The sequence below is a fragment of the Dreissena polymorpha genome, chromosome 13 (genome assembly GCF_020536995.1).
Source record: "Dreissena polymorpha isolate Duluth1 chromosome 13, UMN_Dpol_1.0, whole genome shotgun sequence".
NCBI classification, from domain to species: Eukaryota; Metazoa; Mollusca; class Bivalvia; order Myida; family Dreissenidae; genus Dreissena; species Dreissena polymorpha.
The window spans coordinates 67822359-67850351 of NC_068367.1; the positions used below are offsets into that span (position 1 = coordinate 67822359).

The window sequence follows — 27993 nt, forward strand, 5'->3', positions numbered from 1 at the left end:
TACATAATCGTAATTCTCTGAATATCTTTTTTCAGCATTGTTTTATCCAAATATTTCAATTTTAAAACAGCTTGTTTCTAGTTCATTTATAACAAATCGAAGATCGTATACAACGTAAATAATATTATGGAGGACAATCCGATCAATATAAAGCTATAAATACTTGACTGTAAAAATGTACACGTAATGATTTACAGGCACAATGATCACGTGAATACGGTCTCGCCTATAGTACTGTAAACGTATAGAAATTCGTCGGTATGAAATTTCGTGGTTTAATAATAAACAACTAATTCGTTGACACGTAATTTCGTGGATTTCAAATTTTCGGGGAAGATTGACAGTCATAATAATTAAACTTTTCTTAAAACAACCAGAGTAATAACGAAGATTAATCTACTAATGTGTGTTGACAGCAAGGCTTGTGATTAATGTGCACTGAAGCATGAAAGTGTTGCCGATAATTGTCGATAAGAGCGAATAAGCGGCGATCTTGTGGGTCCCCGCTCGCTAATTGCCATCAATGTTGTTTTGACAATGTTTGCAATTCTCTGCTCAATCGGTCCCCTAGTAGTAACAATTGAGTAATAAGGTCCCCAAAATACAGGTGTGAAAACCGTTGTGTCTCTTTTAACTTTAATTTGCACCAATTGACATATGTGATAAATCTGCAAACTGTTTATTTGACGACGCCACGTAAAAGAGAACAATCGTTGATGTACAGTTTAAATTCCATGTTTGATAAAAAAGTATTATTACCCAAACACTTATCAAGAAAACAACATATTGTATAACCTAGCATATATCAATCAAATATCTCAGATAACCGAAAACAATAGAGAATGTCGGCAATGACATTCGGAAAGGACCGATTTCGGATTAAAAATGTAAAAATAATCGTTGGTACTTGAATTCATGGTTCAGCGGAACAACGAAATCCACGAAAATTCGTACCACACAAAATTTAATGGTTTTACAGTATCATACATTTACAAAACGGAATGTGCAGAGTTATGACACCTACATATCGATCGATCTTCTGCTTCATGGCAACTGTAGTATTTTAACTGCAGCATTTGCAGCACAAACAATATATAATCGAAAAAATATATGCCTCGTATATTGCAGTTATACAAAATGACATAAATACTAGTAACAGAATTTTTCCAATCTGCTTTGTAGAGATCCCACCTGCTTTGAAGTCAGGAGTATAACTATCCGGGTGCACACATGAGTGTACATGTTAATATGTTTCTAAGGTTGCACCGCAGGAGTTTAACATGTTGATCGATGTACTCGCGTGCAAGTTCACACATGTCTCTTTACGAGAAAAACTTCATGCGCCTTACCGAAACATCATTTCCCATCGGGCCCTCGAAATGTCGGCCTCCGGAATATTGCGCCTACGGAATATCGGTTCTTCGGAATGTCGAACCTTCGTTGAATCGGGCTCTCTGAATATTAGGCTTTAATATTTAAGGTTCTCCGAAATCCCGGACTTTCAGATTATCGGGTCTTCGGATTATTGGACTTCCCGATAATCGGGCCTCCTCCTAAATATTGGACTTTCAGACAATCGGGTCTCCGGAAAATCGGGCGGTTACCACTCATACGGGTTACTCAGCATTCAAACCTGTGCTGTTGGGTACTTTGGTGCTTTAATTTTTGCTACATTCGCTGAGTTATGGTCCTAGTTTTAGCGAAACCCAAACGCAGATTTATACGTGTTACAGCGTGGCTTAAACGTGGCCGTATTGCACTTATTCTACTAGTCTTTTAGTTTTAGGAACAGACATTATGAGCCCCGCTCTACGAAAAATTAATATATGTGCGTAAAGTATTTCCCAGATTAGCCTGTGCAGTCCGCACATGCTTATCACGGGCGAAACTTTCAGCCTCAACTGGATATTCGTTTCGAAGATAAATTCTCTAAATTATAAATTCACTTAAAGCAGAAAGTGTCGTCCCCGATTAGCATGTGCGGACTGAACAGATAAATCTTGGACAACACTTTACGCACATTGATTAAGAAAAGTTTTCTCAGAGCGAGGGTCATATTAACTTCTGTTTCTATTTTTAAATAAATCTTTCATTCATTGAGCAAGCGTGATTTTTATGTACTCTTTACGGAAACTTCGGAGATGGACGAAGTGTTACGATTGCGAGGAGTTTGGGACATGGTTAATTTCCAGGCGGTAATCATTAGTGTCATATAACCATTTGCTAATTTTACAACATAATAAATTAATGCACTGTCAACAAACAGACGAACGATAAAACACGTTTATATAAGGTATGAACAATGTAACTTTTATGTGGTATTTCCTTAAAAGCGATAACATTTCAACCGACACAATAGGACTATGATTAATGAGAGAATTTTTAAACAAACAACATTGCATTTTGTGCATCTGAAAGTAATCTGACAAGCTCAGCTTCATGCCAAAAGAGAGCAAACTGTCAAATGGTTAGCAATAATTCCACTCTCAGCTTTAATTATAACCCTAGGGGTAGGGTAACGTAACGACTCGCCCCCTTAACGATTCGCCTCATAACAACTCGCCCCATGTTTTATAACGATTCGCCCCACCTATATAACGACTCGCCCCACATATATAACGACTCGCCCTAGCAAAGTAAAATGTTATATTGATAGCTTTTACAATTAGCAAAACAGTGAGAAACATTACTTGATAAGAAAGAATCGCATTGACCTTGGACAATTTCATACGTGTTCTGCTTAAACAGTATCTGCAGTGCTATTCTTGAATATGGATCAAATGTGTGGTCACCATATCTTAAAAAAGACATTAAGAAGATTGAGCCACACGACTTGTTTCTGCATGTTCTTCCCTCCCATATGAAGAAAGACTAAAATTCTTTGGTCTACCAACTCTGGAGTTCCGAAGAGATAGGAGTGATATGATTACACTGTATAAGTCTATTTACGGATTGGACAACCTTAAATGGAGCAATATATTTAACTTGGCTCAAGGGGATGTGAGAGGTCATAACCTAAAATTCATAAAAAAAAGTGTCATCATAATGAAAAGCTAAATTCATTTGGAGCTAGGACAGTGAACATGTGGAATGCCCTTTCAGAAGAAACCGTCTCTGCAACATCCCTGAATGTGTTCAAATCGCATTTGAACAAAGAGAAATGGAATATGAAAAAATTAAAACAACTGTGTAGCGCACTCTATGTCGCGTATAAACGTTTTAAAGAAGAGGGGCCACGATAGACTTTGTCTAATATTACGGCCCGAAGATCAAGGTAAATCAAGGTAAATCAAGGTACATTATGAATTGGCCTTGGATCAAATTTGTTTTTCTTCACAGTAGTTATTCTTAATACTTTGAGCAATATAGCAATTGTTTGGTCGTACTGACCTTTAAGATTGCTCGGCATCGCGGGCCTATTGAAATGCTATTCATGCTAGTTAAAATTCAATAATGTACTATTGAAAATGCACTTGTCTACGTTATTGCCCAGTGATTATTGATAGCAGATATTCAAAATTTAACGAGAAGAATCGCTTTTTGGAGTTGTTATGTTAAAAAAAAGGAGATTGATATTAACAAAAGCACGTCCCTAGCTTTTGTTAAACGTAAGTAATGTTTGGACAGGTTGTCTGATAATATTGAAGAAACGTATTTTAAGTTCAGTGCAGTTTTACTGTTTACCTACATATTGGTGTAGTTATTGTTTTTGGTTGTGTTATGTGTTGTTGTTTGTTGTTGTTGTTTTGGGGGTGGGGTGGGAGGGTGCTCTGAATGAAACACTGGTTCACTTTAAACTACATCATTTTTATTTTTGTTGATTTTCGTTAATGTTCCCACTCAGTATGTAAACTCTAATTACATGTCACAAAAAATAAGCGCAAATGTCCAGACAGCAAGTCTAAATATTAGTCATTTTACAAATAGGTTATTCACGTTTTATACATGTCTAATACCGAACTTTTAAGTCTACATGTGAACTTACTTTTAAATAAGGTTCACAGATATAAACAAAAATCATCTGAAATATTGAAAGATGTGAGCTCAAAATAAATTCGACCTGAAAATTGTATCATAATCTTCAACACGGCTGATTCCTTAACGTGATGTGGTGGATGTGTGTCCCCAATGACCCAGAGAGCTATTTCAGCGTCGAGTAAACTCCTGACATGTCTAATCGTAGGAGACAGACGAATATCATCGCCACCTTTCTTTGAGGCATAGAGTCATGAGAAGGGTCACTTAAACAGATAAACAAAGGGCAGGAGACGAACCAAGCCTTGAACGACACGTCTCCTACGACAAGGAAAAATCGGAAAATAAACCCCTGTTGAAGACGGATTTATTGTACCAAAGTGCGCATAACGAGAGTACAACGTTTTAATATCCAACGATGGAGAAGGATGAAAGGTTACTTCACATTCACATTTCATCTACAAAATGCTTGGGTAATGCAAACTTTTCTAGTGCTTGAAATCTAGGTTGAAAATAAAAAGTACTATCAGCATTTTAGTGCATGCCATTTCCGCACAATGCGGCAATTTTAAATATTTTCATGAATATCACGATATGTTATTGTTAATTGCAGTCAGATGTGCCTGAAGACAAAAAGTTGCAGAAACAGCAACCATTGGAAAATAGACTCCTCCCACTTCCTTTTGTTCTAATGCATGGGGCATACAAAATATTGTTGGCCATCCAACAATCAAAAAATTGATACCGTTTGTCGTTCGAAGATATTTTTAATTACAAGTAAAGATATGTTAACCGACTAGTCTTAAATAAAAGGCTGATAGACGACAGTCAGCTTTTCACTCCTAGTGTTTTCAGTTTCATAAGTATACTATTCAAATGCGTTTGTGAATTTTTCCGTATTCCAAACCTGTAGATCATCATGGCCTGCAAACGTATAATAAAAACCGCTTTCGCAAAATATGATATCGTAAACAAATTGAGGATAGCAAATTTCACTATGTACCTGTTGAAAACTTTTATTTGCTGGTATGTCAGTGTTTGTGTTTTTGGTGAATTGATTTTTTGTTTTGCTAAAAGGAAGTTTCTTCTAAACGAAACTCCAATTTAGACGAAAGGTATGTGCATTTACAGACAATGTACGCTTCTTGACCGAGGGTCATGCAAGTTTTTTTCTAAATGAAATGTTTGCCTATGTAACTTGTTCAGTATAAAAATGCATATAGCTGTCTGCTTCTCTTGGAAAAAACAGCATTTTATCTGCATTGCGTTTTCTTTAAGAAAAACATTAAAAAAATCATTTTATTGACTGTTTAATTTTTTCTATACATATGTACACAGAAATAATGAAAGTTCATAACTATCAGGTGTGAAATTAGTGTACGCTCATCTTTTGTAAGGGCGACCAAAACCCTATAAAGACAAAATGTTAAATTAAAAATTTAACACGAAAGCATGATTAAAGATGGAGTCGCAGGCTTTGAATGATAAGTGCAAAGCATTTTGCGTTTATAGAAAAGACGAAATTTTATTCTTAGCACAGCTAAAATAATTTAAGCAAACGTGTACAAAGGAATGTATAAAGATATCACAGCTGACAAGAATCTGCAAAAATATTAATTCTAGGATCAAGGTCTTCCAACTGTCAATTTAAAAACAAGTAGAAAATAAACCGGTTGATTCCCATTAAACCGAAACCGAAAATTAATAACAGAACACAAAAGAGTAAATTAACAATAACCGCGTAACAGCGTAATTTAAGTATGAAGTACTGATTTATTTTCTATTTCCTGGTGAGCATGACAAATATTGACATGGTCTTGTTCAATGAATCTATACGTGTATGAATTGTATGACTTTTCGTTGTATTATTTATTTACAATTGTGGGTTAAGACTTAACAATAAATACATATTTTATCACAACTGACATATACTATCAAACACCATGGAATGGATAATTTCATACGATGTAATAGTGTTTGTTATTTGATTTATATTGTTCTTTATGAATCTCGTGATATTGGAGAATCGCGTTTTACCAGTCGAGCATTTGGCTGTCAAATCCGATCAGCTGTTTACACATGCCCTCTATAAGATTTATCAAATTTTGCAACACAATCCTATATGTTTAACATAGAAACAATACAGATAATGTTAACATTATGTAAATATGAAGTTGATAATATTATAAACTTTTTCTGTTTTTATTTTCAAGAATTTTTACAATTTGCTGTCCATGTTGTTAATAGAGAGCGACCAAAAATTCACCTACACAGCTAACATGTAAGGACGTGATACTGGCGTTTCCAGCACAAAAGCTATGTCTTGCTATTAAACGATACGCTTGAAATTGCCAAAGAAAACACATGAACACCATCTGATTTTGGACGTGTAAACCTGTCCCAAACACACATCAAGTATATATATATATACACCTAAACATAACACAGATTAAAGGGGACTTTTTTACATTTTGGTAAATTGACAATATTGAAAAAAAAAGATTTGCAAACTTGTTTGCGATAAAAAAAGTAATAAACAACATTTACCATGCTCTCAAATATCCATTATATGCATCTTTTGACGATTTAAAAACCTGGAAATTATAAATCGCTACAAAAGTGAAACTTTCGAATAATTTGGAGAGTTCTGTTGATATCGTTACATTACGAGGATTGCTTATATAAAATTTAAAATACAATAGATTATGTGTATGTACAAATGGCTTAGTGGTTTCAGCGCTAGACATATACTCCAAGGGTCAGTGGTTCGAGCCCAGTTACGGATGACCTTTTAATTGCATACTTTTTTTGTCCTGGAGCTATTTGGTTCCAATGTTTTCATTTATCCATGAAAATGAATGAAAGTCAAATTTGGTTGGTTCATCTGAACTTTTATTCAAGTATTATATTCATCAACGTTTATCAATAATGATTTTTAAGAGGATCAAATTAACTCGCTTGAAAATGTAAAGTTTCGTTAAATCTTCAGATTGGTACAGGAGACTATTTGAAAGAATTGTACGCGATGCATACACAAAGACAAACGTACTTAAGGCTGACAGTGGCTTTCTTCAGAATACCTTATTTGTTGTTATATTAAGTCCCTTATTGACTGTGAACGAAAGGTCTAGTGAGTACTATAGTAAATTGAGTTTCTTAAGCTTCAAACGTTAAATTGAGCCTCGTTCTGGGAATACAGGGCTTAATGCATGTGCATTTAGTGTCATCCCAGATAAGCAAGTGCAATCCGCAAAGGCTAATCAAGGACGCCAGTTTCTGCCTAATCAGGGGCCGTATTCCAGTAGCTTCTTTATTTTTCACTTAAGTTAAGAAATTTCTTAAATAAATTTCTTATGTTAAATTTGAAATGTCAAAAACAAAACATGAGACGCTTAGTATTTCTCTTTAAGAAATTCCTTTAAGAGTTAAAGGAAGTTGACTTGATTTTAAATATATGAGAAAAAATACACAGAGTAAAGAAATTTATTAAGTTTATGAAGCTACCAGAATTTAACTTAAGTGAAATCTTATGTTTAAAGAAAAAATGGCGGAGATAAGAAAAAATATTGCGCAATATTTCAACGTAAGTTATATTTTAACTTAAGAAGCTACTGGAATACAGCCCCTGGATTTTAGTTTCGAACAGACTTCCTTTTTACTTTAAAATAATAGCAGTCTTTGGTAATCTACTAATCATACATACTATTACAAATATGAGAACATGTATTGTCAATCTATCAGTTGTTTTGCTTATTTACAAATATTTCTTTCTGTCAAGTTCAAGACAACACATTTTGCAATTGTTTCCTAATAAACAAATTATGTTCCAAAAACATATCAAACATAAATAATACAACAGAAATAGCATACCATGCCATTTAAAACAACTTTAGCCTAATATAAATGAGCCTTTCTCTGGGGAAAGTGGATTTAATTCATGTGCGTAAAGTGTTCTCAAAGAAGAGTCTTTTCCTTAAAACGAAAACTACCATAAAGCAACAAGATGTGTTTGTGAAACACAATGTCCCCCTATATGATGTTTGACCTTGTAGGATGACCTTGACCTTGTGAAGGATGACCTTGACCTTGACCTTTCACCACTCAAAATGTGCAGCTCCATGAGATACACATGCATGCCAAATATCAAGTTGCTATCTTCAATATTGCAAAAGTATTCATAAAATAAGCGATTTGGGCCACATATATTTGACCTCTGACCTTGAAGGATGACCTTGACCTTGACCTTTCACCACTCAAAATGTGCAGCTCCATGAGATGCACATGCATGCCAAATATCAAGTTGCTATCTTCAATTTTGCAAAAGTATTAATAAAATAAGCGATTTGGGCCACATATATTTGACCTCTGACCTTGAAGGATGACCTTGACCTTTCACCACTCAAAATGTGCAGCTCCATGAGATACACATGCATGCCAAATATCAAGTTGCTATCTTCAATATTGCAAAAGTATTCATAAAATGAGCCATTTTGGCCACATATATTTGACCTCTGACCTTGAAGGATGACCTTGACCTTGACCTTTCACCACTCAAAATGTGCAGCTTCATGAGATACACATGCATGCCAAATATGAAGTTGCTATCTTCAATATAGCAAAAGTTATTGCAAAATGTTAAAGTTGGCGCAAACAGACAGACCAACAGACAGGGCAAAAACAATATGTCCCCCACTACTATAGTGGGGGACATAAAAAGTGTCGTCCCTGATTAGCCTGTCAGTACTGCACATGTTTATCAAATCTAGGACGACACTTTAAGCACAAGCATTAAGCCGACTATTCTCAAGACTCGGCTCATATAATAACACCATAATGTATGAAAGCCATGCTTTCTTTACAAGGATTATCCCCAGTTATCACACACTCTTTTCAATCCATCACCCAAACATAAACATCACAAGTTGGAGGTGCTCCTTCATGCTTTGTTTGGAAGACCCCTCACATCTTGCTTGGCTGTATAGACTCCAACCAGGAAAATGCCTGAAAAAAAAAAAAACATAAATAGAAATAAGCCGAACTCTGGGAAAAACTGGCTTAATGCGTGTGAGTTTAATGCGTGTCAAGTTTTGCCCAATATTAGTCTGTGCACAGGCTAATCAGGGACGACACTTTCAGCTTTCAATGTATCTTTACGTCTAAACGAAGTATTTTTTTAACATAAAATATAATTGAAGCGGAATGTGTTGCCCATGATTAGACTGTGTGGACTGCACTCGGATGACGCCTTACGCTCATATTTTAAGCCAAGTTTTCACAAAGAGTGGCACCACATAGTTGTAAATGGTGCCTTCCATGTTGATAGCAGTGTTAACAGTGTTTATATAGCCGAAGTATACATGCATCGGTTGATTTTTGAAAAACAAAAAGCAAGACCATTAACAAAATATCAATATTGCCACTTTCAATAATATGGTTAATTCAAGTTGCACATTTGATTGGTTAGACAAGTGTGTGATTAATCCGAGAAGATTTGATTGTTGTCAATCCCATATAAACTAAAAATCAAAAATAAAGAAACGAATTTTGGCCATTTGGCATACTGGACATTATTTTGCACGAGTTTATTGAACTTGACGTTCAGCTAACAGAAGGTACATCGAGTTGTCACATGCACTGCACCGGCTAGTAAATATAAAAATGCAGTAAGTGATTAAAGAAACGAAAATAAAATCGTCGTTCCAGATCAAAATTGCAGTCTGCACGAAGTAAACTAGGAGGTCAGTTCCCCTATACAATGCATTTAAGTTAAAAGAGACCACTCTAACAGCTGAGCAATAAAAAACGTAAGTGCGTGATGCCTAAAGCATTATTTTTATCAGTAAGCGTAGATTAAAAATCATGAGCAAACAAGCCTAAAATAAAAAATAAAAAAAAACAGAAGTTGTAAACAATGAAACTCTTGTCAAAGAATTTCACTTTAATGAAGCTTGCTTTCTATTTTCATTGACATCTCAAAACAGTATTGGAGCCTTGGTATGTGAACACAGCGCTTAATGCATTTTTTGTTAAGCGCCATATCAGATTATCTTGGGCAGTCCGCGAAAGATTATCATGGACGACGCTTTTTTCTTTGAAGATATTTTCGTTTTAAGAAAATCTATTCTTGGCGAAAACCCAGTCCAAACAGAAAGTGTCATCCCTGATAAGCCTGTGCAGTCCACATGCTTTAAGCCCAGTTTTCCAAGAGCACTGCTCTTTTTATACGTGCCTGCGCCCGCCTGTCAGCCATTGTGTTGATCATGATATTCAACATGGAAGGTTGCTTCGTGTTTGCCAGCGATTCTGTCAGCGCCTTTTGGATCTCCCCCGGTGTCTGGCAGTAGTAGCCATTGCCGCCAAAAGCTGCAAGGACCTTGTCATAGCGCGCGTTAGGGGACAGTACGGTTGGGGGATGTCTGAAAGTGGACAAGGCAATATGAGCCTCGTTAGGGGACAGTACGGTTGGGGGATGTCTGAAAGTGGACAAGGCAATATGAGCCTCGTTAGGGGACAGTACGGTTGGGGGATGTCTGAAAGTGGACAAGGCAAGGGGATGTCTGAAAGTGGACAAGGCAATATGAGCCTCGCTCTGAAAATCTTGGCCTAATGTATGTGCGTGAAGTGTTGTCCCAGATTAACCTGTGCAATCTGCACAGGCTTATCTGGGATGAGACTTTCCAATTTAATGGCTTTCATTGTTGATATGAAGTATCTTCCTAACAAAAATCCGGTTTATGATTAACAACACATTATGTCTCAATATCAACCAAATAAAGAACTGCAAAAAGCGTTTGTCTCATGTGGTCCAGCCAGTATTTTGAAACCAATGTTGTTTTTCGTATAAAAATGCTGATTTTTGAAGGAGAATTTCCGCGTTTATGGTATTTTACGTTTTAAGAAAGTATCTTCTTACAGAAAATCAAGTGTAGGCCAATACTGTCGTCCCTGATAAGCCTGTGAGGACTTCAAAGGCAAGTCTGGGGCGACAATACACGCACATGCGCATAGCCCGTGTTCAAGACTAAGATTCAAACCTTTGTTTTCACATTTCAACTCACGTGATAAATCTGTCCGTCCCCTCCAGGCTGTTGAAGACTTCCTCGCTGAAGCTTCTCGAGATACCATTGTTGTTGATGACCACAAAGATGATCGGGAGACGGTACCTGTATATAAGAGTAGTATTAGTTCACGTACTTGCACCAAGAAACAAACACAGCAACACTTTCCAGATAGGACAAATCTTGAAAGGATCTAGATTGAGCTTCATTCTGATAAAACTCTACTAAATGCATGTGGAAAGTGTTGTCCCATGTTAACCTGTGCAGTGTCAACAGGCCAATGAAGACGACACTTTCCTTTTGATTAAAAGAAGGTCTATTTGGTACAATACTTTACGTACATGCATTAAACCCAGTATTCCCAGAATGTGACTCAATAGTGTTGTACCTGGGGTAATTGGTGATATACATAATGGAGGAATAATCAATCAAAGTAAACACTTATTTATACATACTAATTAAGATAATAAAACTATTCATTATGTTTACCATGCCATTAATTCTTACAAAAATATTTTATACTACGATTAAAAAAATACTTTAAAAAGTCATAAACACACACATAAAACGTTAATATTTTCTGCTTAACAATAATAAAATTACCATAAAATATTTTCAAACCTGCACACGGTTTCCACCTCAAAGCCAGAGAACCCAAACGCGCTGTCACCTTGGATGCAAACAACCCGTTTCCCCGGGGCATGGTCCTGACACCAGACCGCGGCGGCTATTGCAAACCCCACCCCCACACCCATGGTGCCAAACGTGCCAGCGTCTAGTCTGAAAAGAATGTGCAGGGTATATGCAAGACAAACAACAAACCCCTCAATTGCCTAACTGCAAGAAAATCATGACCACAGTGATCCTGCATTACTCACATGATCAAAATATGCAAGAAGATGACCATGGTTGGCTCTATTGCCAACCTGCAAATTTATTAAAAATGCATATTAAAACATGGCTTGTCTCTCTTTTCTATTCTAGTATGTATTCGTGATGTTTACCTGGTATGCATTCCAAAGTATGATTGCATACTTGTGTCATGTACATATATTGACAAAACTACAATGTTCCATCATAATTGTTTAACTATCTCAAGAAGTTCATTATACTTGTTTCTTTGAAGTATATATGTTGAGTCTCTCACTCTGGGAAAGACCTGTGCAGTCTGCTCAGGCTTATCAGGGACAACACTTTCCGCCTAAACTAGATTTCCGCTAAGAAGAGACTTCCTCAAAAATAAAAAATTCCATAAAAGCGGAAAGTGTCTCTGATTAGCCTGTGCGGACTGCACAGGCTAATCTGGTACGACACTTACTGCACATGCATTACACCCCATTTTCACAGAGCGAGGCTCATTTTACACATAATACTAGCAAACGCTCACATACCTGTGTCTGGGGAGAATATTAGGGATGCATGTTCGGCTGATGTCCATTGTATTGGCACCTTCACTCACCACAATGGCATCCTTTGGAATTATCTTGTTAACCTAGAGAACATTGTTGGACAGACATTTGCTTATTATATTAGATTAATTTTCAAAAATAAACTTACATATATTGGGTCTTTTTGCCATGTTCACTATTTGCTATTTTAGCCCAGTTCTAAGTCTGATCCACCATCAAACCAAACAGGGCTTCAAACATGTGCGTAAAGAGGTGTCCCAGATTAGCCTTTGCAATCCACTTTCTGCAAACACGGAAATTTCATTTACAAGAGACTACCTTTAAATAAAAAATTATATGTGGATTGCACAGTCATATCTGGGACGACACTTGAATTAAGCGCAGTTTTCCCAGAACGCGGAAAAATATGCAACATGCTTTACTGTTAGATTCACAAACAATTAACTCATGATGATTTGCATTGATAGTTCCGATGAAAGTGAACTCAGTTTCAATAAAAAGTTGCATGCTGTGTTGTGTGTATTGTCATCTATGAAACATTCTGTATTCTATAGCAGACACAAACTTAATTTTGTCATATATGACATACCACAGGCTAAGTGGTAATGAAATTTTCATCATAATTACAACTTCAGCATTTATCATCACAACTTCAGCATTGACATTAGCATTGTCGTTGTCGTCGTCATTATGATCATCATGATAATCATCAACATCATCATCATCATCATCATCGTGGTCATCGTCGACAACATCATCATTATCTTTATCATCATCATTGTTGTCGTCATCATTCTCATCATCATCATCCTCTTCCTCCTCATCATCATCAACACCACAATCATCATCATAACATTAACTTCTACAATTATGAACCATTTCCATGCTTACCTCATCAAATGCGGCGTAGTAGTTTAAAGGCAGAGCCTTGTCGGCCGAGTTCTGATCCACACTGGCTCTGTTCTTAGCCACTTTCTCATGCAAGACCTTCCACCAATCAGACTGGGAGTTGAGCACAAACGCTGGTCGCCTCTGACCCAGTTCTGAATTCATCTAAAAACATATGAGCCATGCTATGGGAAAACAGGGTTTAATACATGTTTGTCAAGTGCTGTCCAAAATAAGCCTGTGCCATCCACAGAGGCTAATCAGGGACAACACTTTCCGCTCCTGATTTTTTATTAAGAAAGCATTAAGCTACAATAATGACAATTGTCTCCCAACATGCTAATGAACAAGGTACCCATTCTCACCTGTGCCAGGACTGACTTCAGGTCTCCACACAATCCCACTGCTGGGTGAACATTGTTGCCTATCTCTTCTGGGGAAATATCAATCTACAACACATACATGGACATGAGCAAGGTTAAGCTGTAGGACAAATTTCGTTCATGATATTTTTTTGTTCAGAAGAACTATCTTCTTAGCCAATATCCAGTTATGGCGGAACATTTCGTTTCTGATTAGTCTGTGCAGACTGCACATGCTATCCTGGGAAGACACTTTACACAAATTAAGCCAGTTTTCCCCGAACGCAGTTCAATTTAATGATATTGTACGGTTAATGCACTATTTATTGAAATAAGAAAATACTGAGCTTAATTATTCTTGTTACAGACAGAGTTTTAGGGAAATGGGAGCCTTTTTATAATTTTTTAAACACAAACATGATCATTTCAATTAGCAGCTTACCTGAATAAACTTGACATCCGCTCTGAAGCGGGGCGGAGCTCCAAAATGCAGGATCCAGTTGAGTCTGGCCCCTAGCAACAGAATTACATCTGCTTCCTGTAGGGCCCTAGAAAATATCAACAAGTTGGAGCTCCCTGACAAAACTCCACCTGACCCCTCCTGACCCCACCTGACCCCTCCTGACCCCACCTGACTGGTATGGTAACCACCAACCAAACTCACATGCTTTAAGGCAAGGGGATTGAACCACAACGCTTACCACACAGTAACATGAGAATATTCATCTTATTTTTATTTAGTTGAAACCAGAGCTTTCCATGTAGTGGCCGATACTCCTAATACTAGATTTTGGGATTGACATGTTCTGTATCATTTATATTCATAAGCATGTAATGGTTGGTTTTTTCAAGAATGACATATTTGTGGACACAAAGCTTGTGGATTTTTTATTTTGGATAAATAGAGGAATTTGAGGTGATCATTTTCCAATGTGTTTGGGTTCAATTCAAGAATCAAGAAGGAATTATGTCCAACAATAATGATGATTTTATATTGTTACAAGTTGTAATCATCCTGCTCAACAAATAAAAGTTGAAATGGTGGCTTAACTTAAAGTTTACTTTTAGAAAGGGGCATAACTTAGTATATTTAACAAAGAATAAAAAATTAATATGCACATCTTCATATCATACCAACAATCATGTGGCATGAAAGTTTAAATATTATCATTAACCCTTTTCCACTCAAAAGGAAATTGACAATGGCTATGTGCAAAAAGTATAAAACCAATACAGCCTTCAATTAAGTAACTCAAAGTCTGTTCTGGTTTTTATGCTGTTTGCAGCTCATCAATATCTAAGGGTTGGAAATGAAGCCTTTAAAACTTGGATCAAGTAAGAAAGGCCTTTAATTTAATTTAACTTTCTAAGTGCCTCAAAATACGTATCTAAGTGGTAAAGGGTTAAACAGTGTATGGATACTTCTAATGACAAGTTCAAAGTTGTGTCTCAGGACAGGCAAACAGACAGACATACTTAATTGTATCCTGCATACAACCCGCACCTACTTTGTTGCATGGGTATATATGTAAAATTATATATGTAGGTCTAAAAAAAGAATGGATTAATAACAATCAAATACAAGCATTTCTTGACTAAAATATACATTATATTGCCACTGTATTGGAATGATATCTCAACATACTTTGAAACAAAAAAAAGTAGGGAGCAATATACAGTGAGAGTCGACTTTAGACAATTTAACCCTGTTCTGGGAAAATGGGGCTTAATGCAAAAGTGTCAAGTATCCTCCCAGATTAGCCTACACATTTACTTTAAGCCCTGTTTTCCCAGAATGAGGCACAAACATTTACTTTGGCTTTCACAATAGATGCTGCCAATCTGGTCCAGGCATCTTCTCATCAGAGATCATATGACATATGGTATTATTCTACTTAATAGTCAGCCACAACAATTGGATATGTATGATCAAGTATGTACATAAAATAGAAGTCTATTAGAAATATTAAAAAGGAAATTAATACAATCACAGATAAAAAATACTGGCAGTAGGTGATTAGACATACTTCTTAAACAAGAGGGCCTGAAAGGCCCAAAGTCGCTCACCTGAGATAACAAGATATTATTGGGACAAATCTTCTGAGCAAGTTTCATGAAGATCGGAAATAAATGTGGCCTCTAGAGTGTTAACAAGGTTTTACCATAGCCATATAAGGAAAAATGCCCTGCCCCCTGGTGGCCATGTTTTTCAACCAACCGGCATCATTTTCGAACTCGTCCAAGATATTATTGGGATAAATCTTCTGACCAAGTTTCATGAAGATTGGACAATAAATGTTGCCTCTAGAGTGTTAACAAGATTTTACTATAGCCATATATAGCATATAAGGAAAAATGCCTGCCCCTTAGCAGCCATGTTTTTCAAGCAAACGTAACCATTTTTGAACTCATCCAAGATATCATTGGGACAAATCTTCTGAGCAAGTTTCATGAAGATCGGAAAATAAATGTGGCCTCTAGAGTGTTAACAAGGTTTTACTATAGCCATAAAAGGAAAAATGCCCCGCTCCCTGGCAGCCATGTTTTTCAACCAAGCGGCATCATTTTCGAACTCGTCCAAGATATTATTGGGATGAATCTTCTGACCAAGTTTCATGAAGATCAGACAATAAATGTGGCCTCTAGAGTGTTTACAAGATTTTACAATAGCCAGATATAGCCATATAAGGAAAAATGCCCCGCCCCTTAGCAGCCATGTTTTTCAAGCAAACCTAACCATTTTCGAACTCATCCAAGATATGATCATTGAGACCAAACTTCTGACCAAATTTCATGAAGATTGGACAATAAATGTGGCCTCTAGAGTGTTAACAAGGCGAATGTTGACGCCGCACGACAGACGGACGGACAAAATGCGATCACAAAAGCTCGCCATGAGCACGTTGTGCTCAGGTGAGCTAAAAATCTATAAAATTGCATCTTTTCTTAAATATGGTGTACCAGTAAACTTTTTATTAACACAGATAACAGAGTCATTTTGAATCTTGAACTTAGCCTCAGCTTAAAAAGCATTTAAGTTTATTTTATTGTGTGATTAGCCCAAATAGTGGGCTAGAACATTTTAGCTGGAGATGACATTATTTATACTGTAAGAAAGATATCATACATAATACTTAGATAGCTTTATTTAGATATCACAAAAAAACATGGTCAAGATTAATGTTTGCATTGCTTCATATGACATATCATTAAATATTTGATATTCAATAAACTTCCTACCAAACATTTCAGTTCACAAAAAAACATTGATAGATACATTTGAGCCCTGCATGTGCGTAAAGTTTTGTCTCAGATTAGCCTGTGCGACAAATTCCGTCTAAACTTGATTTTTGCTAAGAAGAGGTTTTCTTGAAAGGATCCATATACTAAAAGGGATAAGTGTTGTCCCTAATTAGCCTGTGTGGACTGCACAGGCTCAACTGGGAAGACACTTTATGCACATGCATTAAACCCTTTTTTTCTGGAATCATTTATCTGAAAAAGCCTGGTTCTAAATGAATAATTGTAACAATTGAATAATAATTGACACTCAATTTATACACAATCTATGTATAATATGTGGATATCATCTGTAACTTAGCTTAAATAAATAAATTGTCAAGCTATAATGACCCCTTAAATAACTAACTGCATGTATAACATCCAACAAAGTGAACAACTGAGTTGCTTTAAAGAGTTAAAATCAAAACAAGGTCAAAATTAAATTTATTTCTATTAATAGATCCACAAGTTCAAAAACCGGATTGTGATTAATAATCCCAGCCATACGTTCTAAATGTTCAAATTTAGAATGTGAGGTAAGGTCATATTCTAGAATTTGTATGTTCTTCATTGACGACCATGTAAAACCCCCAATTGTTAACTGTTCAGCTATGTAACATTATATCTGTAGACAACAAGGTCTTAAGATTTTTTTCACAGGAAAATGTTTATGCTTTAGCCTGTATGCCTGTTAGCTGATGTTTGAAAATAAACCTTAAAAAATAATAACTGAATAGAGTGTTATAGTTTGTTGAAATAAAATTGAATACAAAATAAATTGAATGAAGTATGCATTTTGGTATCAAGACAATATTATATTGAGCTTAGTATACAGTTTGATTCTTGCCCATTGATGCATGATGTAATTTCCTATGAAGGGGCAAAGGGGAATGTCCAAACAACAAAAGCATACAAATAACATGTTTACTTTAAACCTATTTATTTTAGCTCGATTGCATAAAAAGACGTATTTGATACGCTCATGAGTCAGTTTCTTGGGCCTAGAACCAGTACTTGGTGTCTGTGGGGAAGATCTACAAAACTCTCCAATGGTGGGGATCGAACCCATTACCTCCCGGTTGCTAGACAGACACCATATCCACTTCGCCATGGTGACTTTAAATAGCATATTTAATAAGCAACTAAGTACTTGTGGCCTTATGTTTATATGAAGATTATTAATAGACAATTAATCTAATAAGTGTTCATAGACATAGGACTGACCCAACAGGCTTGCTCTCAGCTACTATCATTTTACAGACCCTGTATAAAACCATTCAAGGTCAGTAGAAGCAAAATAACAAATACCATCTTAAACAAGATATGTGTTTGTCAGAAACACTATGTCCCCTTTTGCGCCGCTTTGAAGCTATATATTTGACCTTGAAGGATGACCTTGATCTTGACCTTTCACCACTCAAAATGTGCAGCTCCATGAGATACACATGCATGCCAAATATCAAGTTGCTATCTTCAATATTGCAAAAGTTATTGCAAATGTTAAAGTTGGGGCAAACAAACAAACAAACACACAAACAAACAAACAAACCAACAGAAAGGGCAAAAACAATATGTCCCCCACTAAAGTGGTGGGGGACATAAAAACAACAATAACCAAAATGAAGGACATAGTGCTAAATATCAACAAATGACATACCCCTCTACCCCCAACTCTTGCCCTGCAGCACAGGTGTGGTCATCAGAAAGTGTTGCCCCAATTCAATTGGACCTGTGCCCTCCAGCTTATTAGAACAAGCCCCCCTCAACTTACATGGACCTCCCCCCTATCTCATTTGGACATGCCCCCCATAGTGTTTAATCTAGAAGGGCAGAGGGGCATGGCGCATGACTTAAAAAAGGGCATTTCACACGGCGATTCTCTTACAAAGGGCACATTGGGTGTTTTAAACTTGTTGAAACTTTTATCACAATATCGGATCATTTTAGTTTGAATAACAATACGTAACGTCATTGATTTAGGTAAATTTATTTGTACCTCATTTAAGTGTGCGAAAAAAAATTATTTCAGATAAATAGTCTGCACCAGAAGTTTGGGTCGTCGTTGTTTGTCATTTAGAAACCTGACTATCATTAATTCGTCGACACAACACCCACGCCTTTTCTTAAGAACAAACTCCTTTTTCTGATTGGCTCCCATTGAAAATGCCTCTTAGCTTATCAAAATGACGTATGCATCACAAAAATGCCTGGCGGAGTTAAAAATTTGTTTTCACGTTTTGGTAAATTGACAAAATTGAAAAAAGATGTTTCAGATTCGCAAATTTTCGTTTTGGTTATGATATTTATGAGGTAACAGTAATACTGAACATTTATCATGGTCTAATATAGCCATTATATGCATCTTTTGACGAGTTAAAAACCTAAAAATTATAAAGCGTTGCAACTCGAAACGATTGAATAATTTGGAGAGGTTGTTGTCGTTTAATTTTGTGAAACTACGAAGATTGCTTATATATAGTATAAAATACGTCTTTTTCATATACTTGGCAGGATGGCCGAGCGGTTTGAATGGTTTTTACCTCCAGGACTCCGGGGGTCACTGGTTCGAGCCCTACTGCGGCTACTTTTTTTTCCTTTTTTAAATTTTATTATTGATTTTTTACTGGAGCTTTTTAGATCCAATGTTGACATTTATCAATATAAAGCATTTAATGACAAACTTCAAAACATGCCAAAATCTGTGAAAAGGCCCCTTTAAAATGTTTTATTTGGAGCTTATACCAACTCGCGCAATTTACTGCTACAGGATGATTATTGATTTTTACAGCACTTTTTGGGTAATAGGCCCTGTTTTATTGCTTCATACGCAGTCCTGCATTAATATGCACGTCTTGGGGACACCGAGATAACACGCGATTGCAAAAGCAGATAAGACTTGATACATATGGATCTAGATAAAAGGGCACGTGGCGCTAATTGGCTTTGAAAGGGGCAGTGTGGCCCTCCGAAAAAAGGGGCATGGCGGGGCGCCACGCTGATTAGGCCTGGATAAAACACTACCCCCCACACACACACACCTCAACTCATTTGGAACTGGCCCCTCCCTCCAACTCTATTGGAGCTGCCCCAAAAAAACTAATTTGTCATTTGGACCTGTTCACCACCCCCTAAAACTCATTTGGACCTGCCCCCCCCACCTCTAAACTCATTTACCCACCCCCCCCCCCCTACAGCCCCAAGCTCATTTGAACCTGCCCCCCATCCAAACACATTTGGACCTGTACCCCCCCCCCCCCAACTCACGTAGATCTAGCGCCAGCCACACAGAGGGTGTGGTCATCCGGAAGTGTCCCTTTCCCCATGGGTGTGGGCAGGAAGGGCAGTCTGCACCCCTCCACCAGGGACCGCAACTCCTCCTCACACTGAGCATATGCAGCACCTGAAATATGTACAGGTGAAATAGACTTCCTCCCATATTTGCTAGTTAAACACACAACACTTATCTAGGGGTAAATACCAATAAAATCCATTTAAATTATTTTCCAAAACACAAAATATCAGCTAAATAATTTGATTGAAACAAAGAATGGTACATTAAATTGGTTCGAGTTGTTTGTATGTATGATTAAGATTATTTTTTTACTTCAAAGTTAAACAGTGAACACCTATTCAAGCTGTGCATGTGCGTAGTTTTGTCCTATATTTGCCTGTGCAGTCTGAACAGGCTAATCACGGAAGACACTTTACTCTTTTTATTACTTATTATTTAAAGGAAGTCTCTTCCCCGCAAAATTCAAGTTTATGTGAACAGTGTTGTCCCTGATTAGACTGTGCAGACTGTACAGGCTAATCTGGGATGACACTTTATGCACAGGCATTAAGACCAATTTTGTCACATCGCAGCTCAAAAAGACTTCATCAATATCTTGCAAGATTTTGAAAATAATCCAGAACTAATCTAGGGCTAAACCCAATATAATCCATTTCAAATCTTTTCCGATACATATAATATCAACTAACTTATCAAAAATCAAGATTATGCGACAATCGTTGGCACTGATTAGACTGTGCAGACTTCACAAGACAATCTGGGATGACACTTTATGCACATGTATCAAGCTCCCATTTTGTCAGAGCAGACTTCACAAGACAATCTGGGATGACACTTTATGCACATGTATCAAGCTCCATTTTGTCAGAGCAGACTTCACAAGACAATCTGGGATGACACTTTATGCACATGTATCAAGCTCCATTTTGTCAGAGCAGACTTCACAAGACAATCTGGGATGACACTTTATGCACATGTATCAAGCTCCATTTTGTCAGAGCAGACTTCACAAGACAATCTGGGATGACACTTTATGCACATGTATCAAGCTCCATTTTGTCAGAGCAGACTTCACAAGACAATCTGGGATGACACTTTATGCACATGTATCAAGCTCCATTTTGTCAGAGCAGACTTCACAAGACAATCTGGGATGACACTTTATGCACATGTATCAAGCTCCATTTTGTCAGAGCAGACTTCACAATACAATCTGGGATGACACTTTATGCACATGTATCAAGCCCCATTTTCTCAGAGCAGACTTCACAATACAATCTGGGATGACACTTTATGCACATTTATCCAGCTCCATTTTGTCAGAGCAGACTTCACAAGACAATCTGGGATGACACTTTATGCACATGTATCAAGCTCCATTTTGTCAGAGCAGACTTCACAAGACAATCTGGGATGACACTTTATGCACATGTATCAAGCTCCATTTTGTCAGAGCATGGCTAAAATATACTTCATCCATAATTTGCAAGATTTCGAAAAACAAACCAAAATTAATCTAGGGGTAAAACCAATTTCATCCAATTCAAATCTTTTCCAAGTCACATCATATAAAATTAATTATTTGGTTGAAACAAGCATTTAAAGGATACATGGGAAGGCTTTGTTTGTAATCAAGATAAGATAAGATAAGGACTTTTTTAGAGATCCAGTTAACTTCTATTTGAGCTGTGTTCTGGGAAAACACGGCATATAAGTGAAAAATAAGTAAAAAAATACTGACATAAACACTTTCAGTGTTAATAATTTTTTCTAAAGGAAATCAACCAAACTTAACAAAGTTGAAACATGCGTCAAGTTTTATAAATATTTTAGGTAAGGTACCTGCAACTACACTGCCACACATAAAATGCATGACCTACACAAAAGCGGACAACAATGAGAGCATACCCTTCCCAATAATAACTAATGGTTTCTTTGCAGATGATAGTACATCTACTGCACGCTTTACGTCTTCAGTGCTGGCACAAGTCTTAGGGGGAGGTGGGCAACGTGGGATGTAGCGAACATCTTTAGCTGGAACTTGAGTTAGCACAAAGTTGCCTGGTATGTCTATATACACTGGGCCTGGTCTACCATAAATACTTGTCCTGTAAGCCTGAAATGTTGAATATTGGATAAGACTAGACAGGTATACCTTCATTCAATTAATCTGTACAAAATACATAACACATTCCATGCTGATGCAATTCAATAAACACTTAATATTAAATACACCATATCTAATATGAGCCACGTTATATGAACACGTGTCTTATGCCATACTATTTAGCTCTAAACTTGCCCACACATCTATTCAGTCTGGTATGGAGATATCCTACCTGCAATGGAGACCACGAAACCATGCTTAACTATACAGACAACAGAGTAGCTCCAAACTAGGCTAGCCTGGAGCTTAGCTGGCCACTTATAGAAAAAGATGCATTTTCTTATAACATAGCTCATATCAAATACGCTATGGCCATTTTAAAGATATCAATATGCAAACCTTTTCCAAATTTAAGCTATGCAAACGTCCACCACATGTTGCCTTTGCAAACATTGTCCACGTGTGCACTAAGCAATCCTTCCACACATGTTGGCTATGAAAAGTTTCTCTACATTTTTGCTGCGCAAACCTTCTCCACATGAAAGCTATGCAAACCTTCCCCACATGTAAGATATGCAAACCTTTGTCACATTTAGCTATGCAAACCAACCTCCCCCACATGTTAGCTATGCTATGCAAGTCTTCTCCACATGTTCAATATAAAACCTTCTCCACATGTTAGCTATGCTATGCAAATCTCCTTCTTATGCTTGCTTTGCAAACCTTCTCCACATGTAGGCTATGCAAACCTTCTACACATTTAAGTTATGTTAACCTTCTCCACATGTTAGCTATGCAAATATTCTCCACATGTTAGCTATACAAACTTCCATCACATGTTAGCTATGCTATGCAAACCTTCACCACATGTTAGCTATGCTATACAAACTTTCTCCACATGTAAGCTATACAATACTCCACCACATATTAATTATGCTATGCAAACCTTCTCCACATATAAGCTATGCAAATATTCTCCACATGTTAGCTATACAAACTTCCACCACATATTAACTATGCTATGCAAACCTTCTCCACATGTTAGCTATGCAAATATTCTCCACATGTTAGCTATACAAACTTCCAACACATATTAACTATGCTATGTAAACCTTCTCCACATTTAAGCTATGCAAATATTCTCCACATGTTAGCTATATAAACTTCCACCACATATTAACTACCGTAATTACTCTATGTTTTCGGACACTTAAAAATAATAATTTTTTTTCGCGTCCGAAAACTTAGATACGAAAAATATTCACAAAATACATGTGTCCGAAAACTTAGAGTCGAAAATTGAAGTGTCCGAAAATAGCGTCAATTGTATCAACGACTACCGGTAATAGCACGCGCTTGTAAAATACCATGCCGTATAGTATAAATTACAGTTATATATGTTTGCATTGCAATTTAAATAATTTTAAATGCTTAATTTATTTGACAAAAAGTTACTACAAGGTTGTACTTTGACCAACGAGTTCAAAGATGAGCATGTGATGTACCGATACTCGCTAGTATGGACCTGTAGTTAAGGCAATACAAAAGCAAACTATGCATTTTTTGCTTGTTCATTTCCAATAGTTGTTGTCTAACACCTTCCATTGTTCGTAAAACTTGCAATAGTGTGCATCACACTTTGAAGCATTAAAAAATTTATCACAGTTATTTTACTGAGAAGGGGTTGTACCATTGCGGTAGATAATGGAACTGATAATTGGCACTACCCCTGGTAATTGTCATAACGCTTATGCTATCGGGCGAAACCATTGTTTAATACCGATTTACAAGGTTATTTACCCAATAACGCAAATGGAATGGTCCGTTGCCCTCAGGCATGCACATACCATGTTTTATGATGTTAATCTGGTTATAAAACCCCATGATCGAAGTGTCATTTGATATCGAAAACAGGGCCAAAATTTGGTAAAATAGCGCTGTAAAATATACTGTCTGAAAACTTAGAGACATTAATTATGGACGAAAACTCGTGTGTCCGAAAATTAAGAGTCACGAAAAATAATTATTTTTGCTAAAAAAAGAGGTGTCCGAAAACTAAGAGTGTCCGAAAACATAGAGCAATTACGGTATGCTATGCAAATCTTCTCCACATGTAAGCTATGCAATACTCCACCACAAATTAGCTATGCTATGCACACCTTCTCCACATAGTAGGGAATCCTCTCAATCCTGCTGGGCTGACAGGTCAGCTTGCTGTACAGGCGAGCGCTCTCCACCTGGGGGTACTCTTGGAATGCCCCCATCTTGTCCTGGTCTCGCTCTGATGAACCACCTATCACTATCATTGGCCTGAAAATGTGTGCACACTACATAAGGGTGTGTCAACCACTGGCATGATATAATTACAACAATTAATTATAATAATTATATATTTAAAATATATTACATGTGAAATTTCAAGAATAACTTAGTGTTCAAAGAAAGGCTTAAAATAATGGCACATTATAAACCTGTAACTATAATAATGTGAGCCTGTTATTGCTATGAAATATGTTTTAAACATGTATATTTGTAAAAATTGAAGCAAAAACAACAAACACAGTTTACTTAAATCATGTTCCAATATTTAAAACAAATAGAGCTAAGATAATACAAATCTCTAAACCACTACTCCTAAACAAGAAATAAACCAGCAATATTCACTTACCAGCAGTTTCTCACTTACATGAATTGTTCACCTACCAGCAGTTTTCCATGGCGTTGGACATCCCTGCTATGGCATGGACCAGGCCAGGACCAGACACAACCAGACAACAAGCAGGCCTGAAGTACAGACCAATACCATGGACTCAGTGTCTGGAACATTATGTGAACAGACACACATACGCACAAGCACACACTCAAACGTTTGGGAAAGTAGTCACAAACATGCTATTGTGCTTGAAGACAAATGACACAAATACCATTGTTAAACTATTCAATTTACAATGATTGCTGTTAAAAAATGGTTGCAAAAAACATATATATAGAATAATTTGCATAGTTATTACAAGCTATAAGATTAACTTACCTTCCAGTCAAGTAACCAATAGCAGACGCAGCATAAGAGGCCTGTAAATAAACTTTAGTTAAAGGGATCTTTTCACGCTTTGGTAAATTGACAAAATTGAAAAAAGTTGTTTCAGATTCGCAAATTTTCGTTTTAGTTATGATATTTGTGAGGAAACAGTAATACTGAACATTTACCATGGTCTAATATAGCGATTATATGCATCTTTTGACGATTTTAAAACCTAAAAATTATAAAGCGTTGCAACGCGAAACGATTGAATAATTTGGAGAGTTCTGTTTTTGTCGGTAAATTTTGTGAAACTACGAAGATTGCTTATATAAGGTATAAAATACCACAAGTAAGTGTACTTGGCGGAATAGCTCAGTAGGCTAAAGCGTTTTTACTTCAGGACTCTGGCAGGACTCTAGGGGTCACTGGTTCGAAACCTGCTCCGGGCAATGTTCTTTTCCTTTTTTAAATTTTATTCTTGATTTTTTACTGGAGCTTTTACGAACCAATGTTTACATTTATCAATATAAAGCATTTAATGAATAAGTTAAAAAATGCCAAAATCTGTGAAAAGGCCCCTTTAAGCTTAAAACAGCCTTATTCACACTACATGAAATATATCTTAAAGGTTTTCCTGTGCTGGATGAAACTGCACAAATATATTTTTATTACCTATAAGCTAAAATAAAGCCAAGTATTTTTATTCACTTCATTCCATTATACACACATTCGTTAATATATTCTCATATGTGCAACTTATTACTGAATTATTTCTAATTTTGAATAACGTTGTATTAAAACAATGTAGGTGCTACTGTCAGATGGTTTATTTTGTTTAAATATAATAACCAAAATGTCTTATATCTTACTGCCTGCTCATTTCGCATAGCGATAAACTTGATTCCTTCCCTTTGTACAGCCATCGCCACCTCGATGACAGGTATACCCACAATGCCAAACACATACTGCACGCCCTGCAATAAGAAAATGAACCTTCTCTGGGTAACCACAGCTGAATGCCTTTAAAAGTGTAAACCCAGATTAGCCTGTGCACTCCACACAGGCTAATCAGGGACAACACTTTCCGCCTTAATTGGAATTTGGCAAAGTAGAGACTTCCTTCAAACAAAAAATACCTTAAAAGCAGAAAGTGTTGACACAAATTAGCCTGCATTCTGAAAGTCTCAATCTCTAGAATGAAGCTTTTTATTCTTCAACCTTAAAGGGGCCTTTTCACAGATTTTGGCATGTTTTGAAGTTTGTGATTAAATGCTATATATTGATAAATGTAAACATTGGATATAAAAAGCTCCAGTAAAAAATCAAGAATAAAATTTAAAAAAACAAAACATTACCCTCAGCAGGGCGCGAACCACTGACCTATGGAGTCCTGGAGTAAAAAGTCTACGACTTAGACCCCTTGGCAATACTTCTGCATACAATGTCAGATGTATTTTATATTTTATATACGCAATCCTCGTAGTTTCACAAAATATAACGACAACAACAGAACTCTCCAAATTATTAATTCGTTTCGCGTTGCAACACTTTATAATATTCGGGTTTTTAAATCGTCAAAAGATGCATATAATGGCTATTTTAGAGCATGGTAAATGTTCAGTATTACTATTTCCTCACAAATATCATAACTAAAACGAAAATTTGCGAATCTGAAACAACTTTTTTAAATTTTGTCAATTTACCCAAACATGAAAAGGCCCCTTTAAATGTTTTAATGAAGTTTGGAAAGTATGCTTGTATGATTCTTTATTTTATGAGTTTTGCAAATATGGCCAAAATAAATCATTTTTACATTTTACTTATAAACATTGATTAAAAAGCTTATAAGTATATGTTTTTAATGATTTTATTAAATGAAGTGTATAACTATAATGTGGGTGTTTATATCAAATTATAATAATTACTTCTCCAAAATGTTGCATTAAAACAAAGTGAAATTATCCGATCTTATCATTTTACTCGAGCTTAAATGTAATCAATGAGCTTTTATAAATTGTTATTCTTTTTTTCGCCACATAGGCCATAGCTAGATATCAATGAGTACCAAACAGGCTGCGTTCTATTTTTTGACCCCAGGCCTGAAACCTTATAATACTCTCGTAAGTTAAAGTAAGTTAAAGTAAGTTAAAGTAAAACAATACAATTAAAGTAATTTACATGCATTGCATACTGCACGCAGAATATTTGTATTACACGTGGAATAATTCAACTTGTATGCCACATTAAATACCTGATCTTTCAGAGACTTGGCTAACACCGCACATCCCTCGATTAGTTCGTCTGCCATTTTGACCGTGTCATGTGACAAAATACTGCCGTCGCTGGGTATTTATAGACAGCCAACTTTTTACGGCATACCGTTAGTGTCCTCGTGGTTACACATTAAAATCCAGAGGGCGACCATGCAATGCGATAGTGCGATAGTACGATGGCGAAAATGCGATAGTACGATGGCGACAACGCGATAGTACGATGGCTACAATGTGATAGTACGATGGCGACAGTGCGACAATTGTGTACACACCGGTCTTACTGACAATAACGTAGTGACGTCACCATCTATGTATAGAATGACAG

The 27993-nt window shown here is 36.5% G+C and overlaps 1 protein-coding gene and 1 long non-coding RNA gene across 4 annotated transcripts; one reads left to right on the forward strand and one right to left on the reverse strand.

Moving 5' to 3' along the window:
- The first annotated feature begins 2238 nt into the window (after positions 1 to 2238).
- LOC127855306 (uncharacterized) lies at positions 2239 to 7794 on the forward strand. Its single transcript, XR_008037472.1, has 3 exons — positions 2239 to 2293; positions 4184 to 4448; positions 4589 to 7794. It is a non-coding gene; the product is annotated as an uncharacterized LOC127855306 (long non-coding RNA).
- Positions 6846 to 27810, reverse strand: LOC127855304 (2-hydroxyacyl-CoA lyase 1-like). 3 transcript variants are annotated; one of them, XR_008037471.1, is made up of 16 exons: positions 27647 to 27810; positions 26265 to 26369; positions 25405 to 25445; positions 25077 to 25157; positions 24533 to 24683; positions 22175 to 22382; positions 20239 to 20374; positions 14135 to 14240; positions 13696 to 13779; positions 13334 to 13495; positions 12425 to 12525; positions 11655 to 11813; positions 11034 to 11138; positions 10205 to 10391; positions 8359 to 8976; positions 6846 to 8054 (listed from the first exon to the last, which is right to left on the reverse strand). XR_008037471.1 is itself a non-coding variant. In XM_052390764.1 (15 exons), the coding sequence occupies exons 1-15, from the start codon at positions 27701 to 27703 to the stop codon at positions 8935 to 8937; spliced, it is 1725 nt and encodes a 574-aa protein (XP_052246724.1). In that variant the 5' UTR covers positions 27704 to 27810; the 3' UTR covers positions 6846 to 8934. The 3 variants fall into 3 exon arrangements, 1 of the variants encoding a protein (XP_052246724.1); XR_008037470.1 differs by having other exon boundaries at positions 8207 to 8976; XM_052390764.1 differs by having other exon boundaries at positions 6846 to 8976.
- Between the last annotated feature and the right edge of the window lie 183 nt (positions 27811 to 27993).

Excerpts from the sequence above, each read along its gene's own strand:
- LOC127855304 (XM_052390764.1), bottom strand. The coding sequence starts at position 27,703 with ATGGCAGACGAACTAATCGAGGGATGTGCGGTGTTAGCCAAGTCTCTG. Across the intron at positions 20,375-22,174 it reads ATTAGTTATTATTGGGAAGG|GTGCTGCATATGCTCAGTGT; the intron begins GTATGCTCTCAT and ends TACATATTTCAG. Across the intron at positions 14,241-20,238 it reads GTGGCTGGCGCTAGATCTAC|GGCCCTACAGGAAGCAGATG; the intron begins GTGAGTTGGGGG and ends GATATTTTCTAG.